The sequence below is a fragment of the Canariomyces notabilis genome, assembly GCF_033297395.1.
Source record: "Canariomyces notabilis strain CBS 508.74 unplaced genomic scaffold N656scaffold_45, whole genome shotgun sequence".
Lineage (NCBI taxonomy): Eukaryota > Fungi > Ascomycota > Sordariomycetes > Sordariales > Chaetomiaceae > Canariomyces > Canariomyces notabilis.
In genome coordinates, this window is record NW_027041867.1 from 66865 (window position 1) to 79915 (window position 13051).

General features: G+C 56.4%; 6 protein-coding genes across 6 annotated transcripts; 3 read left to right on the forward strand and 3 right to left on the reverse strand.

Moving 5' to 3' along the window:
* Nucleotides 1-1007: 1007 nt before the first annotated feature.
* Nucleotides 1008-2701, forward strand: N656DRAFT_785431 (uncharacterized protein). Its single transcript, XM_064816386.1, has 2 exons — nt 1008-2425; nt 2487-2701. The coding sequence occupies exons 1-2, from the start codon at nt 1156-1158 to the stop codon at nt 2588-2590; spliced, it is 1374 nt and encodes a 457-aa protein (XP_064664887.1). The 5' UTR covers nt 1008-1155; the 3' UTR covers nt 2591-2701.
* A 398-nt stretch (nt 2702-3099) lies between these two features.
* N656DRAFT_720375 (uncharacterized protein) lies at nt 3100-4353 on the reverse strand (the record flags this gene model as incomplete). The annotated part of the gene is made up of 5 exons (XM_064812442.1): nt 3100-3143; nt 3231-3403; nt 3480-3695; nt 3759-3949; nt 4006-4353. 5 exons carry the CDS (start codon nt 4351-4353, stop codon nt 3100-3102), a joined length of 972 nt encoding a protein of 323 aa, XP_064664888.1.
* A 415-nt stretch (nt 4354-4768) lies between these two features.
* N656DRAFT_517000 (DUF1264-domain-containing protein) lies at nt 4769-6145 on the reverse strand. Its single transcript, XM_064809929.1, has 4 exons — nt 5920-6145; nt 5725-5836; nt 5202-5648; nt 4769-5131 (listed from the first exon to the last, which is right to left on the reverse strand). Exons 1-4 carry the CDS (start codon nt 6025-6027, stop codon nt 5097-5099), a joined length of 702 nt encoding a protein of 233 aa, XP_064664889.1. The 5' UTR covers nt 6028-6145; the 3' UTR covers nt 4769-5096.
* On the reverse strand, nt 5920-7006 carry N656DRAFT_849533 (uncharacterized protein). The gene is made up of 2 exons (XM_064819348.1): nt 6903-7006; nt 5920-6826 (listed from the first exon to the last, which is right to left on the reverse strand). Exon 2 carries the CDS (start codon nt 6751-6753, stop codon nt 6265-6267), a length of 489 nt encoding a protein of 162 aa, XP_064664890.1. The 5' UTR covers nt 6754-6826; nt 6903-7006; the 3' UTR covers nt 5920-6264.
* A 609-nt stretch (nt 7007-7615) lies between these two features.
* N656DRAFT_720378 (uncharacterized protein) lies at nt 7616-9700 on the forward strand (the record flags this gene model as incomplete). Its single annotated transcript, XM_064812443.1, has 2 exons — nt 7616-8672; nt 8736-9700. 2 exons carry the CDS (start codon nt 7616-7618, stop codon nt 9698-9700), a joined length of 2022 nt encoding a protein of 673 aa, XP_064664891.1.
* Nucleotides 9701-11019: 1319 nt separating this feature from the next.
* Nucleotides 11020-12783, forward strand: N656DRAFT_720333 (uncharacterized protein; the record flags this gene model as incomplete). Its single annotated transcript, XM_064812440.1, has 2 exons — nt 11020-12108; nt 12181-12783. Coding segments are annotated over 2 exons (1692 nt in total), but the record flags the coding sequence as incomplete, so codon positions are not given.
* Nucleotides 12784-13051: the final 268 nt, after the last annotated feature.

Genomic DNA, 13051 nt, shown 5'->3' on the forward strand with positions numbered 1-13051 from the left:
CCCATCAGCAGCCACAGCCAGCTCCCAACCGCAGCCGTGACCCCGAGCGTGACCTTCCCCGACGGCGTGCAGTACACCACCTCGACCCTGTGCAGCACACGCACTTACACTGTGACATCCTGCCCCGCCGACCTGACCACGTCCTGCGCGCCCGTGCCCTACGTCACCACCGAGCTGATCCCCACCGCCACAACCGTCTGCCCCGTAACCACAGGCACAGGCACCGGCACCACCGGCGTGGGCACGAAGAGCTATGGAGCGCATGGCAGCGGATCGACGATCATCACCCAAGTGCAGCAACCCGCGCCGACGTACACGCCCAAGGGCGCCGGTGCCGGCGCTGGCTCGGTCGGGACCATCTCGGCGTCGCGGGTGGTTGCGGCGCCTTCGACGAGCGCGCCCGTCTTCGTTGCTGGTGCCGGAAAGACTGGTGTCAGCGTTGCGGGTGTGGCGGGTGTGCTTGCTCTTGCTGCGGCGATGCTCTAAGCGTTGTTGGAATGTGGAATGGCAACCTGAACCTGTCCTGTGTAGAAACATTGTAACGTATGAGACGTGCACGGCTAATGTGAAGTCGGAGGGCCTGGCTCGAGAGCTTTGGGACATGTATTGATGTCTTTCACTTGGCGATTACGGTATCGTCCAGGCTTGGTAATTCTAGTTGTATTGTACCTATAAACTCTTGGAGAATTTGCTCTTTTCCTCAAGTCTTGTTCAGTTCAGTCGGCTCTACACCTGCTACCTTCGTCTTCTCAATTGTTCTTGCTGAGCTGATGCTGCTTGCCGTTCGCCATTCCCCAGGTAACTTGATAAGTTCCAAACCTAATATAATAGTCACTGGGTGATGCGTGGCCTGGACGTTCCGATATCCGAGGACTTGTCAAAGCATTGGCGAGCACCTCTCCCTACCGCCGTCCAATTAGATTAGGGAGTCATAGGCCATATTGGAGGTAAGTGATAGATTTGGGAAAGGCTTGTGAAACGCGACGATCAGTCGCAGCGGGCAAATTCGACAGCATCAACACGTGCGTGGCTGGCGCCCGGCGTATCAGGCCGACGCTTCAGGCGCATGTATCATGAATGATAGGGCTTTTATCCTCAATATTCCTCAACGTGCAGCAGATGAGTATTGTTGGGCTCACATAACGGCTCTTGATCATGGCCAGCACCGATGCAGAAACCGAAATCGTCTTCATGTTCCCTCCGAACTGTGGCGTCGAGGAAGTGGGTATACCCCCTATCGAGCCGGATCCCGATATCGTGGGTATCGGGGTCATTCTTTCATTCGTTGTTATTGGGTCAATGGTGATGCTCCTCAACACAATTCAGATCATCAGAGACACTCGCGCGAAAGGTCTGGCTGGCGTTTTCCTGCTCAAGCCTTTGAAGATTCCAACAAAGGATGGGAGGAAGTGGCCTACTCGACAAGACGCTAAGAGGTACCGACTGGCACAACTGAGCCGGGTCCAAACCGATGAGGCCTCAGATGTGGTGCCGGGTGACGGCGGGCTTGATACCCAAACCAAGACGTCCACCACCAACGACAAAGTCGACAACGACGAGGACAGCGAAGAATGCAGCCCGCTTGTTCGTTCTTACTCAGCCCTCGAAGAGGCGCTTTTCGCTCTTTCTGACACACAGTTTGCTACTGGTATCGCCATATGTGTCGCAGCACTCGCCAAGAAGGACATCGTGGTTTCTCACTACCTCGTGTGCCTCCAGCTGGCGTCAATTGCGATTACAGCATCGGTTTCGGGAATGATGTCGGCGCGCTCTATTCTTGACGGCAACAGTGTTAAAAAGGCTATCCGGGTCTTCCTCATGTGGGTGCTCTTTGGGTTGGTTCTCTTGCTGGATGTGAAGCTCGATCACAGCTTGTACTTCGCCGACAAGGTCCATGACTTTGGGCCGTATCGGGATTTGTCGACACCTGAAGAGAGGTTGACAATATTTCTCTATGCATCCCACTTTCCAGGGTTGGTCTTGAATACACTTTCTCTGGATTTCGAAATGTCGCTTCTGGTCAATTACTACGCCGAGAAGGCCGTTACGGTGATGTTTCTGCGTCCGGTTAAAGCTCTCAAAGAGCTTCAGCAGCTATGGAAAAACAATTCCAGACCGGCAGTACTTGTTAGCCTTGTTTTGCTTGTCCGCAGTGTGTGGATCTTTGGGACCCTGCTGATTCAGGGACTACTATGGATAGGCATCCTCGGGATTTACCTGTATGTCTTTCAGCCGCTCACAACGCTGGCAATCAGCATTTCCTTCATTGTTTGGCAGTTCGTATTGGCATTCCACTATCGGGGTGTGGGTAGAGATTGTATGCACCCGGACAAGAGGGACAAGGAAGACGAGATTGGATTCGGACAGGTCGTGGCCCTAACGCTTCTGATCTCTCCCATCATCGTATGTGTCGACCTTTGGTGGCGTAAGTGTCCCGTCTCTGATTGTTGGAATCTTCATGTACTGCTAGAGCTGACTCCCAGCAGAATCGTTCAAGATGAGGGCACAGCGGCGGAAGGAGCATCGAGCGCCGACATGGGAGAAGGACGATCGTGGCTCGGATTCCGCATCTGTTCAAACAGGTGGCTAAAGTCAATTTCAAAACCGAGCGTAGCTGGCAGTCTTTGGGGGTTCCGGGTTGAGATGCAATACGTTGACCCGACATCTCTATAGGATCATGCAAGTAAAGATGATACATACATACATACCTAGCAGAGTAATGGGATCTCTGACCGTACGGTCTGTCTCATTGACAACTGGTATTGAATGACACACAGAGCCTTAGGTCCCAGCCAATACTACTCTCATGGATCTTCCTGAATCCTATCTCAGTGCCTCGTTCGCCTCCTTTCCGAATCCAAGAAGAAACCATCTACCGAGCCAACCATAATCTATTACCGGCACATATATCATGTATGCCATGCCAGCTTGAAATTGTTGATCCTCCCCTATGCTACCAATGTACCTTCCAAATGCTATCGGCTCACGTCCAGGTCAATCTTTCAAGTTTCAGGAGGATACCCGTGGGCCCAGCCTTCATTGCATTCAGGGGGCACTTTATCTTGACCCACGGGTAACCCCAATTTTTCCAACTCCAGCTTACTGATAAGTCACCGGCAAACCTCCAGGCAACTCAGACAGCCCTGACAGCCTTGTTAGCCCGTCCAGTTCTCAACGAATACTCTCTTCGATAATACCAGCACACAGCAACTCAGACTAGGTAGACTTACATCCTTCCGTATCATCCTTCACGCTCTGCTCCTTCTGGCACGCAAGCGCGTCGGCAACCGACTGTGTCTTGAGCACCGAGCACCGGTCGCCTGTGCAGCGGGCGTCGAGAGCGCGCTGCAGTGCGTCGCCTTTCCAGCCAAAGATGTAGTCGCCGTGTTGGCCAAATCCGGTTCTGCGCCGTCACACATTTAGTACCACCTTCCATCCATCTATATGTTCAAGTATTCAGGTGGTACTACTATGCTTACCCATCACCCATCGAGTAGACCAACGGCTGGCCCGTCTCGGGCCAGATGGCTGGGTCATTGAACTCGCGCGTGTCCCACATGACCTCGTACATGAGCTGGGGCAGCCGCACGGGGTGGCTGGCGGGGCAAGGGCCGGTGGTTTCAAAGCTGCCGCTGCTGGGGTAGGCGACGTGGCTTTTGTGGTCGGGGCTGTCGACGTTTTTGCCATCCCAGCATCTAGTATGTCATGATTCTATGTGAGTCCCAGAGTCAGAAATAGGGGTAAAAGGGCGAACTGACGTTGGGAAGGTGATAGTGGTGCGGATTCCGCCCGGGCACATCCTGTTCGGGAACGCGGCCGTGTCATCGCCTGTGCATGGAGCGCCTCCAAAGGGGTTCTGCTCGATGTTGTGCTCGCATCGGTGGCAGATCTGCTTCTGCATGCCCCTTTGTGTACGGAGATTGGGGTCGCCCACTAGCATGCGGAAACCCTGGTTCTGTCAGTACCTAGTAATTCATAAAGGGGCTCGAGTGTCGCGAGTCGCACAGGCTTGAAGGCCGTGACCTTGGTCTTGCCGTCATAGGGCGGGATGTAGTACACAGTCACACCCCCCTTGCCTTGGAGCCCAAGGTTGACCATCTGGGGCACACGCTTGTAGCTGCCGTTTTTGGCGCGGAAGTAGATGTTGGCGGTCCAATAGTTGGAGAAGTCTTCGCTGAAAGAGCAGGTGGTGCAAGTGGACCGGGTCGACGGGTCGAACTCGACGGGCGTCATGGTGGCGTTGAACGAGTTACCGCCAACAATCTGGTGCTGATGGGTTGACGGCAACATGCCTGGGTTCACGAGAGGATCGAGCCGCTCGATGACGAGCTGCGAACATTGGAATCTCATCATTGCGGCCGTGGCATACTGGGCGGCAGCTTGTTGCGCGCACAGCGCGACAATGGTCAGGACTAGGTTTCTCATTCTGCGTGCTGGTCTAAGTCTCTAAGGTGGTTGGGTTAGTGAATCTGAAGGGTCCCCCGAGTTTAGTCAAGAGGCCGCAGGGATCTAAAAAGACTAACCATCTAGGGTGATGGAACAAGTGCTAATAAGGTAACCGTTTCTCCCCATTATGTAGTCCTGGCCATAGGACAGGCGTCAGGGGTGGATGAACCCATGAATTCCTGGATCCTTCAGCGACGCCCGTGGAATCGGGAAGTAAATGAAACAGCGTGCCACTATACTGCCGTATATTGGCCTTCGGGATGGTTAAATTCGCGGCAAATAACGCGGCCTCTTATTGCGGGACTTTATATGTTGTTGAGGCCCCTCTCAGATTGACGTAGACGTCTAATTCGATGCAGTAAATCCCACCCCTTTCAATTTATTCCCTCCTCTTCCCCTGGTTATCACTTACAGGATCAATATCTTTACCGGCCAGTCACACGTAGTGATCGGCGTCGTTCTGAAGAAACGCGGCATCGCCACATGGCAGATAAGGTAGATGGACCCGGTTTACATCAGGTTTCGGGGCAAAGAATACATGTAGGATATCCAGGTCTCAATGGACCGGTTGCACTGCGGATGGAAATGTACAGTCGCCTCACCCACTCACCGCGATCCCTCTGCCTTCCGCCCTGCTGCCCAAGCAACGATCACGACTTGGACTTCTTCCAAGTGTAATCGGCATCTATCCTCGAGTCAGAGCCCATATCACAATCATATCATCTCCTCCCACCTGGAAACATGGAATTACTCACCAGGATGAATCTCAGGCTCCTCAATCCCCTCCCTTATCTCCCTCTTCCTGCGCCAATCCACCCCGGTAAACTTCCTATCCCTCTCATCCATCATCTCCTCCAAACCCTTCACCTGCCCTTTCTCAGTAATACTTGTCATGAGCTGCGGTTCACCCAGAGGGAGCTTATCACCCCGGTCAACCTGCCACAGGTGGTACACCTTGCCGTACAGCGTGATGACCTCGGTCATCTCGGCCGTCTCGGCCTTCTCCCACGCCGCTTGCGGGACCAGCGGCGAAGGCTGGGGCATGACCAGCATGCCCGATTTAACCTCAAACACGTGGCTGTGCCAAAGGCGACGCTCGTCTGCGTCGAGAGTGGAGTAGAGGCGGGGGGAGATCATGTATTCCACCCCGATGAGTCGCGCTCGGGGGGAGGCTGAGTCGTAGAGCAGGCATTGGCGGACCTCTTTTACTCTCGTCGGTCTTGTTAGGGCTAAAAACTAGGATGGGGGAGAGAGAAATAGGGGATGAGGGTCGCTTGCCTTCAGTAAGGTGGCCGCAGTAGTGGTTGGCTTCAACAACTCGAGTCGGATCCGAGGCGTAGACGTGGAAGGCGTTGAGATGGGCGCAGACGTTTTGAAGAGGGGAGAAGTCCTGAGATATCAAACGGATACAGCTCAGTCTGGTGATGAATATGGTATCAAACTCAGAGCACAGCGCCGGAAATGCAGACTTACCTGTGTCATTGCTGCGCCAGTCTCGAGGACGGTGCTCTTGGTGCTGCGCGGCTCCCCAGGTACATCAGACTCAGTGCCTCTGTCTTTTGTCCCGGTTATGGACTCCATGTTGACTCTGTTTGAGATGAACTGCTGCAATGTATCGATTCACAACAGTAATTGCATGATGGTGTTGTCCAACATTGTCAACTTAATAAAGAGAGTTGAGGGTTGACTGACGTCATCATGATCATAGTTAACCCTTGTGCAAGGCATGTTAGGGTTGAGCGGAGCCGAATAAATTGTAGCCCCGAGGTACGGAGGTGCTTAAAAACAACAGCACCAAAACCAGCCTCAAGCCTTCCGCTAACGACCCTCATTGATGACTTCTCCCCCGACTATCCGATCCCTTCTCATCCTGTACATTCCAATGCTAGGCTGTACATCCTTGAACCCATATTGAGGATACAGCTTCTGCGCTGCCGGTTCCGCCACCAGGCTCACATAGGCCAGCGGCGCATGCGCATCCACATAGTCGATGAGGGCTTTCGTAATGCGCTTCCCCAGCCCACGGCGCTGGTGCTCTGGGTGCACTGCAACATCAACGAGCATGAGGAAGAGCGACTTGTCGCCCACGAGACGGCCCATGGCAACTGGAATTTGATTCGGGCTTGGTGTCGATTCATCCAGCATGCCCTCGGTCTCGTACGCGAGCATGGCGACAAACGAGTTTTCCAGCGCTTTTGGTACAGCTTCAAGAGGCGGAGGTGTCATGCCGGCAAGCTTTCGCAGGTCATGGTACACTTGAGGTGTCGGTAGCCCTTCGACGATGGTGTATCCGTTGCTCGACGCCATTTTGGAAGGTACGGTAAGGACGTGTGTTCGAAGTGTGATGGGAGCCGTTGGCGGAGAATGTTGTGTTGTGCTCCTTAAAGTTCACGATGCAATGTTAGATGCTACTGTAAGCGGTGACCTGCAAACACTCACTAGGTCAGAGTGGATACCTTTTTCCTCAACAACCTGAAAGACCCACCACTACGGACAACAGGTCGAGGACTCGAGGTTAACTGCCGTCGAGCCCAGAAAAAGCCAACTGCAAGAAAACCGCGGCCGTTTCGTTTCGTCATGTTCGGTACGGAGTACGGAGTAGCAGTTTCACTGTTCACACCTCACCTCCACAGTCCGCTATGTGCGAACCTCACTGTATTGGGGGCCGCCTGGAGTCGCACAGGCCCACGAATCCGTTCTCTAACTAAGCCCGATCCAGACATGGCACCACTCCCGATGCGACGTCGAACTCCATCTCCTTGGCCGGGAGCCGCTGTGCCGCCCCGGGCTGCAGCGCACTTCAACTCCATTGGCTGCCTTGCGCTCCTTCGCAGCGCAGAGCCCCGAGCCCCCAACTGCCCCCATGTCTCTGCAGCAGCGCAGCTGAACAGAATTGGGCAGTGATGGACGAACAGACAGCAACATGCAGCCTGGTCTCGTTTCTCGAGCAGACGGCTGGTGCTGCTTCCCTCCTCGACGATGCTCAGATCTCCTCGTTTTTGACTGAGTGCGCTGCTTTTCCCCTCCGAATCAAGAGCGTGCCATATGCCTGATTTCTCCTCTGCCGATCTGCCTTGCGAGCACGATTAGCGGCCCTTAACGAGCCTCCGCGAGCCTCTCCAACGAGACCCTCCGAACCTCTTGGAAGCCGCCTCCCGACGACGAAGAGATGGACGCAAATGCAAACACCACAGCCCCTGCGGGGGGAGACAGCGGCAGCGGTGGTTCGGACACCATCAACTGGGTCGCCCTTGTCGTGTCCTTGGTAGCTCTCGCGGGCACCATCGCTCAAGTCCTCCAGCAATACATTGCCTCCGCCGCCGGCTACTCCAACTGCGGCGAGAGCGTCATGGGCAAGTGGCACGAGACCAAGAAGCGCGTATTCCGCCCGACCGAGCTGCGGTTCGAAGTGCAATTCCAGACGCCCGTCATCTTCGTGTGCCCGCCAAGCAACACCCGGGGACCCCTCAAGGGCAAGCCCATACACTTCGTCGACGGCTCGCCGGAGAGCCTAAAACAGACGAGGACATTGCTACCAATGGAAGAGCAGCAGAAGCTGCAGTCGCTACAAGAAAGCAACATCCACACAGCCGACAACGAGCGGGCGTCATGGGTAACTCTGCTTTCAGAGTTGCAGAAAATGGAACGGGACAGCCAGGACTGGCAGCAACGGCACTACAAGACCAGCCCGCCGCAGGCGCTCTCCATTGTCGACTTCAAAAGCCACACGCTCGCGGTTGCCGTGCAGGCCAAGCCACGGAGCTGGGACACGATGCCGAGCGGCGTCATGAAGCCGTACGCGACGACGACCATGTGTCACCTGCTCGAGATTGCCGCCATGATGGGCATATACTGGAAGGAGTTTGACCGATCCAAGGACCGGTACCGGGCCGAAGGCAACGGATACGTGCTCATCGGCAACCAAATCCCCGAGCTCGGCGTCATGTTCACCTTCCAGCCCTACGGCAAGAGCAGGTTCGAAGAGAACCGGGTGATTCCCGTCGACGAGGTCAAGGATCTGTGCTGCGGCTTCGCCCCGACGCTGTTCGAGCAGAACAAAGACCGGCGCCGGATCGAGTTCCCCAACGAGGACCCCAAGGATCTCAGCGCCCTCCATCTCGGCAGCATGGACGAAATTGCCGAAACAATGGTGCTGATTGACTGCAACACGGATACCGCCAACTACTTTCGCTCCAAAACCGCCAAACACGGCCATCTCTTTCCGGGTAAGTGTGCCTGAGTCCGCCCGCAGCACGGCTACACCGCTAACCACCGTGATGATGCTGCAGTCCCCTTTGAGCTCCTCGGGATGCTGGGCAAGACGCTGCACATACGAGACAGCGCCTTCCGCATGCTGCCCAACCCGACGCCGTACCACTGGGACAAGAACTTCTTCAACCTCCGGCGGCTGATCAAAGAATACCGTAACAAAATCAGAGACTCCGAAAACGACCTCATCAACATCCCGCATGTCCAAAAACTAACTGAAGATGCCGAAATGCTCGTACAAACCCTCAATGAAGACAAAAACTCCCAAACACCCGGCTACTCCATGCCATTACTCAACGCTCTGCACGACGTTCTCGACCGATGCGACGACTATCTCAAACAACCCGACCGAGACCTCGTCCGCATCGTACTCCGCGAGCACTTCCAAGAGGTTCTCAGGCTAGTCAACGACAAGGGCGACGGGGATTCAGCCGGCAGGGGCAGCAGCAGCATCAAAACCGCCGGGCAGCGGGCCGAGCATTTCGGCGAGCTTACCGCCGCCAGTCCGGAACTGCGCCAGGAAGCCTTCATGGAGCTCTACTTCTTCAAGGTCCTTGGCCGTGTCAGGCGGCAAGCCGTGATGTCGTACGAGCGGCGGCAGACGACGCAGTATGCCCCATCGATCCACTCAGACGATCCCTCAGACGAGAGTATTGAGGGCGAGAAGCCCTTCTCCTCGAGAACATCCACGCCTTCCCAATCACGGCCGCTCTCCCCGAGCTCGGCTCCTCCGGAGCTAAAAGCGCACGGGAGCAGCCAGTCGGCGCCGCAGCTGTACATCCAGAAGCCCGGCGGCTCGTCGCATCAGTTCCTCAGCGCGGAGCGTGACATCACCACTGAGCTGGATGAGCAGGCCTCGGCCATCTGGTGCACCCTCGTCCTGCGCATGCTGTGCTGGCTGCTGCTGCACGATTTTAACAAGAAGGATGTGCAGATCTCAAAGAGCGAGCTGCGAGGCAGTCGGTTGCCGGTGTATATTGCTTGATGTTGATGATACAGTCGGCTTAGCTGGGATTGCATCAACAGGCGAGGAGATGTTCAATTGGTGCGTGCCAATTTACCGGATGCCTGTGACTGGTCTCGACGGCGGAATGCCCATCGGTTTGTACAGTACAATACAGTATATAGGCATCTCATCACAGCGTTGGGTATATTGCATTCAATGAGACGCCTACATGATTTACCCCTGATATTGAGAAATCTCAAGCAGCCTTTGCCAGCCTAGGACTTGGGGTGTTGCCACTGATGTGCTCAGGAAACAGAGCTGTCAGATTAGGTACCGTCTGGAAGGACGCGGAAAAGTTGGCAGCCCAATCCACCGATTTTGGCCTGAGGATCATGCATCGATTGTCTTCCACAGGAGATCGGACGCATTCTCCTGCAGCAAGTGATTGAAGCAGGAGAGGTTCCAGTGCAAGAGCGCCAGCGAGGTGGGTCTCGCTAATGCTGATGAACTGGCAGGCGGGTCACTTCAAGATGAATGGCTGCTTCGCAACGGGGGCCAGCTCATCACTCACTGAGACTGTGAGAGGTTGGTGAGATGCCAGCCACAGACCGAGTTTCCGGGTTCCATGGCGTACTCCACCCGTTGCGGTGTCCTGTTGGTTAACTTGGTTTGCCCATGCGGTGGACGGCGGGAATGCACCAGACAAGCCAGGCCCCGCATCGCTGCCCCACGTCAAGTATGCGGTGAACGAGAGGTCACGGCGCTGGCCAGCTCGCGCCATCGGATGCACTCCCGGGACCATCTTGGCCAGCAGGAGAAGGTAACGTTGAGATGTGGCGGGGCGGTTCCTGCTCTCATGCCCGATGGCGGGACGGCCAATCAAGCTGTCAGCCCGGATGGCATTTGGCGGTCTCGCCTGAAACAAACTCGTGGCTGTTTCTCCCTAATATTTCCCGGGTGCATGCACGCTGGGCAGAGAAACGATGTCCCAAGACAATTGTTCGATGTCGGCACACTTCTCCCTGCCTCCTTGAGCTCGAACGCTGCTGAGCTGCTGTCTCTGTTCCTAAGACCGAGGCAGGGCATCACACCATCTTCGCGCAGGCTTCTCGTACGCTTGGGCGAGATATGTCGATGGACTGATTCCCTTAACAACTGCACTTGAATTAGCCCCGTACTCCAACCGATCGCAATACCACAAGATGCCGGCCACCGAGATCATCACTATCATCAACAACTCGGGGAAGGTTATCAGCACGGTCAGCAAACGCCCCGCCTTCTGTGTCACTTACAATTGACCGCACCATCGGGCGTTCCCGCAACCGACCCCTGGCGCTAACAACCTTCTGTATGCACAGGGCAAGCACCTCGTCAACATTTTCAAGGAAGCCCAAGCCGCCTACCGAGATAAACGACATGCGGTCAAAGCCGAGCGGGCCGGCATTCAGCGGGCCAAGACATTCGATGTGACCCCGCGTGCCCCTGCCGATCTGTACTACGACGACTACCACTACGGCAGGTACGATGACGAAGACGACCGCGGGTACGACCGCCGATCGCTCCGTGATGCCTTCAGCCGCCGGAGGTCGTACGAGGATGACGACGGCGCCCGATCGCATGCGTCTTCGCGCTACAGCCGCCATCGAAAGCGGCTGCCCCCACCCCGGTCGTCATACGGGGACCGCCCCGCGCTGACCGAGTCCAACCTCAAGTCGCACTCAGAGGTTTCCGCCACGGGCCCGAGCAAAGCCTACCGGTCCCCGTATGCTGAAACGGCCCCACGGGACATGCAGCTTTCCCGCCCGACGCTTGCTGTGCTTCCTCCGCCCCCGGAGCCCGCTGACGGCGCAATCCCGCAGCCCGCGTCTGGGGCTCTCGTCCCGGCCCGTGACCGACGGCAGGTCATGCGCCGCCGGCGCTCCGACCCGACCCTCACCAAGAAGAAGTCCATCGACATGAACCTGGCATACGGGGACATACCGCCTGATCTGGCGTTTCGGGACGACCTCGACCCGGCTCACAAGGAGGAAGGGGAGGCCGGGCCTGAAGACCCGCAAGAGGCGGAAGCGCTTAGCCTGCTGGACCGCATCGAGGATTTCCTGGAGGAAGCCCAATGCATCCACCACACGGCTAGCTCCATGATTGAGAACCTGCAACGAAACCCCGAGGCGGCCGCTGCCGTGGCGTTGTCACTCGCCGAGCTCAGTGCGCTGATCGGTAAGATGAGCCCGGCCTTTCTGGGCTTTCTCAAGGGCGGCAGCCCGGCTGTCTTTGCTCTGCTGGCAAGCCCGCAGTTCCTAATCGGTGCCGGCGTTGCCGTGGGCGTGACGGTCGTCATGTTTGGCGGATGGAAGATTGTCAAGCGGATCAAGGACGCTAGTGCGGCAAAGACGCTCGAAGCGCCGTTCGAGATGTGCTCGCCGGCTCAACTTGTGCCAGCCGCCTCAGTGGCTGATGGGAAAGCACTGCCCCTAGCCCCCGCGAGTGGTACCAGCTATGAAGAGGCAGTTGTGCTTGAGAATGTCGAGGAACTCAGCAGTATCGAGACCTGGCGCCGAGGAATTGTGCCGTTTGGCGAGGGCGAGTCGGCAGTGGACGTCGAGCTGATGAGCCGTGAGGCGGAGCGCGCCCTGCGAGAGCAGTACCGCGACGAAATCGACCCGAGCGACTCGGTTTCGCAGGCTGGCAGGAGCTCGTATAGCTACCGTTCCCGGAGGTCTCACCGAAGCCGCCACAGCAGCAGTAGCAAACGGCATCACTCGCACCGCGAAGACGATGTCGACGTTCCCGAGCGCAAGAGCAGCAAGCAGACCTCCAAGGACAAGGACAAGGACCGGGACGGAGCCGAAAGCCAGGCGGCAAGCGAGAGGAGTCACCGGAGCCATCGCAGCAGCCGGTCCCACCACCACGACGAAGGATCGACCACGTCACGATCGTCGAAACACTCGGCCAAGATCGGGCTCAAGGCCATCGAGGAGGGTGACAAGGAGGAGGGCCACGATGGTGAGAGCGTGTCTGGGAAGCCGAAAGAGAAGAAGAGGGATATGATCAAGCAGTTGTTCAAGATGAAGAAGGATAAGGAGGATCGCGAGAAGTCTGTTGCAGTGTCGGTTCTGGTTTGAGGTGGCTGCCTTGGCCGTGGAGTTCGCTGTTGGCGGGGGCATCTTTTTCCTTTGGGATCAGGTGGGCATCTTGCTTCGAGTTCCGGAGTTGGAAACAGCATCACGTTGTGCAGTTGCTTGGCTAGAGTAGCTAATCGAAGCTGAGGCATATCGTATCGACAGAACAGCGCTTTCATCGCTCTCTGAAATGGTGCCGAAGGTCAATGTCGCAGGTTGGGGATCAACCGGGAAGTTACCCCAGGGGTGGAGGTTTCCCGTGGTTATGATG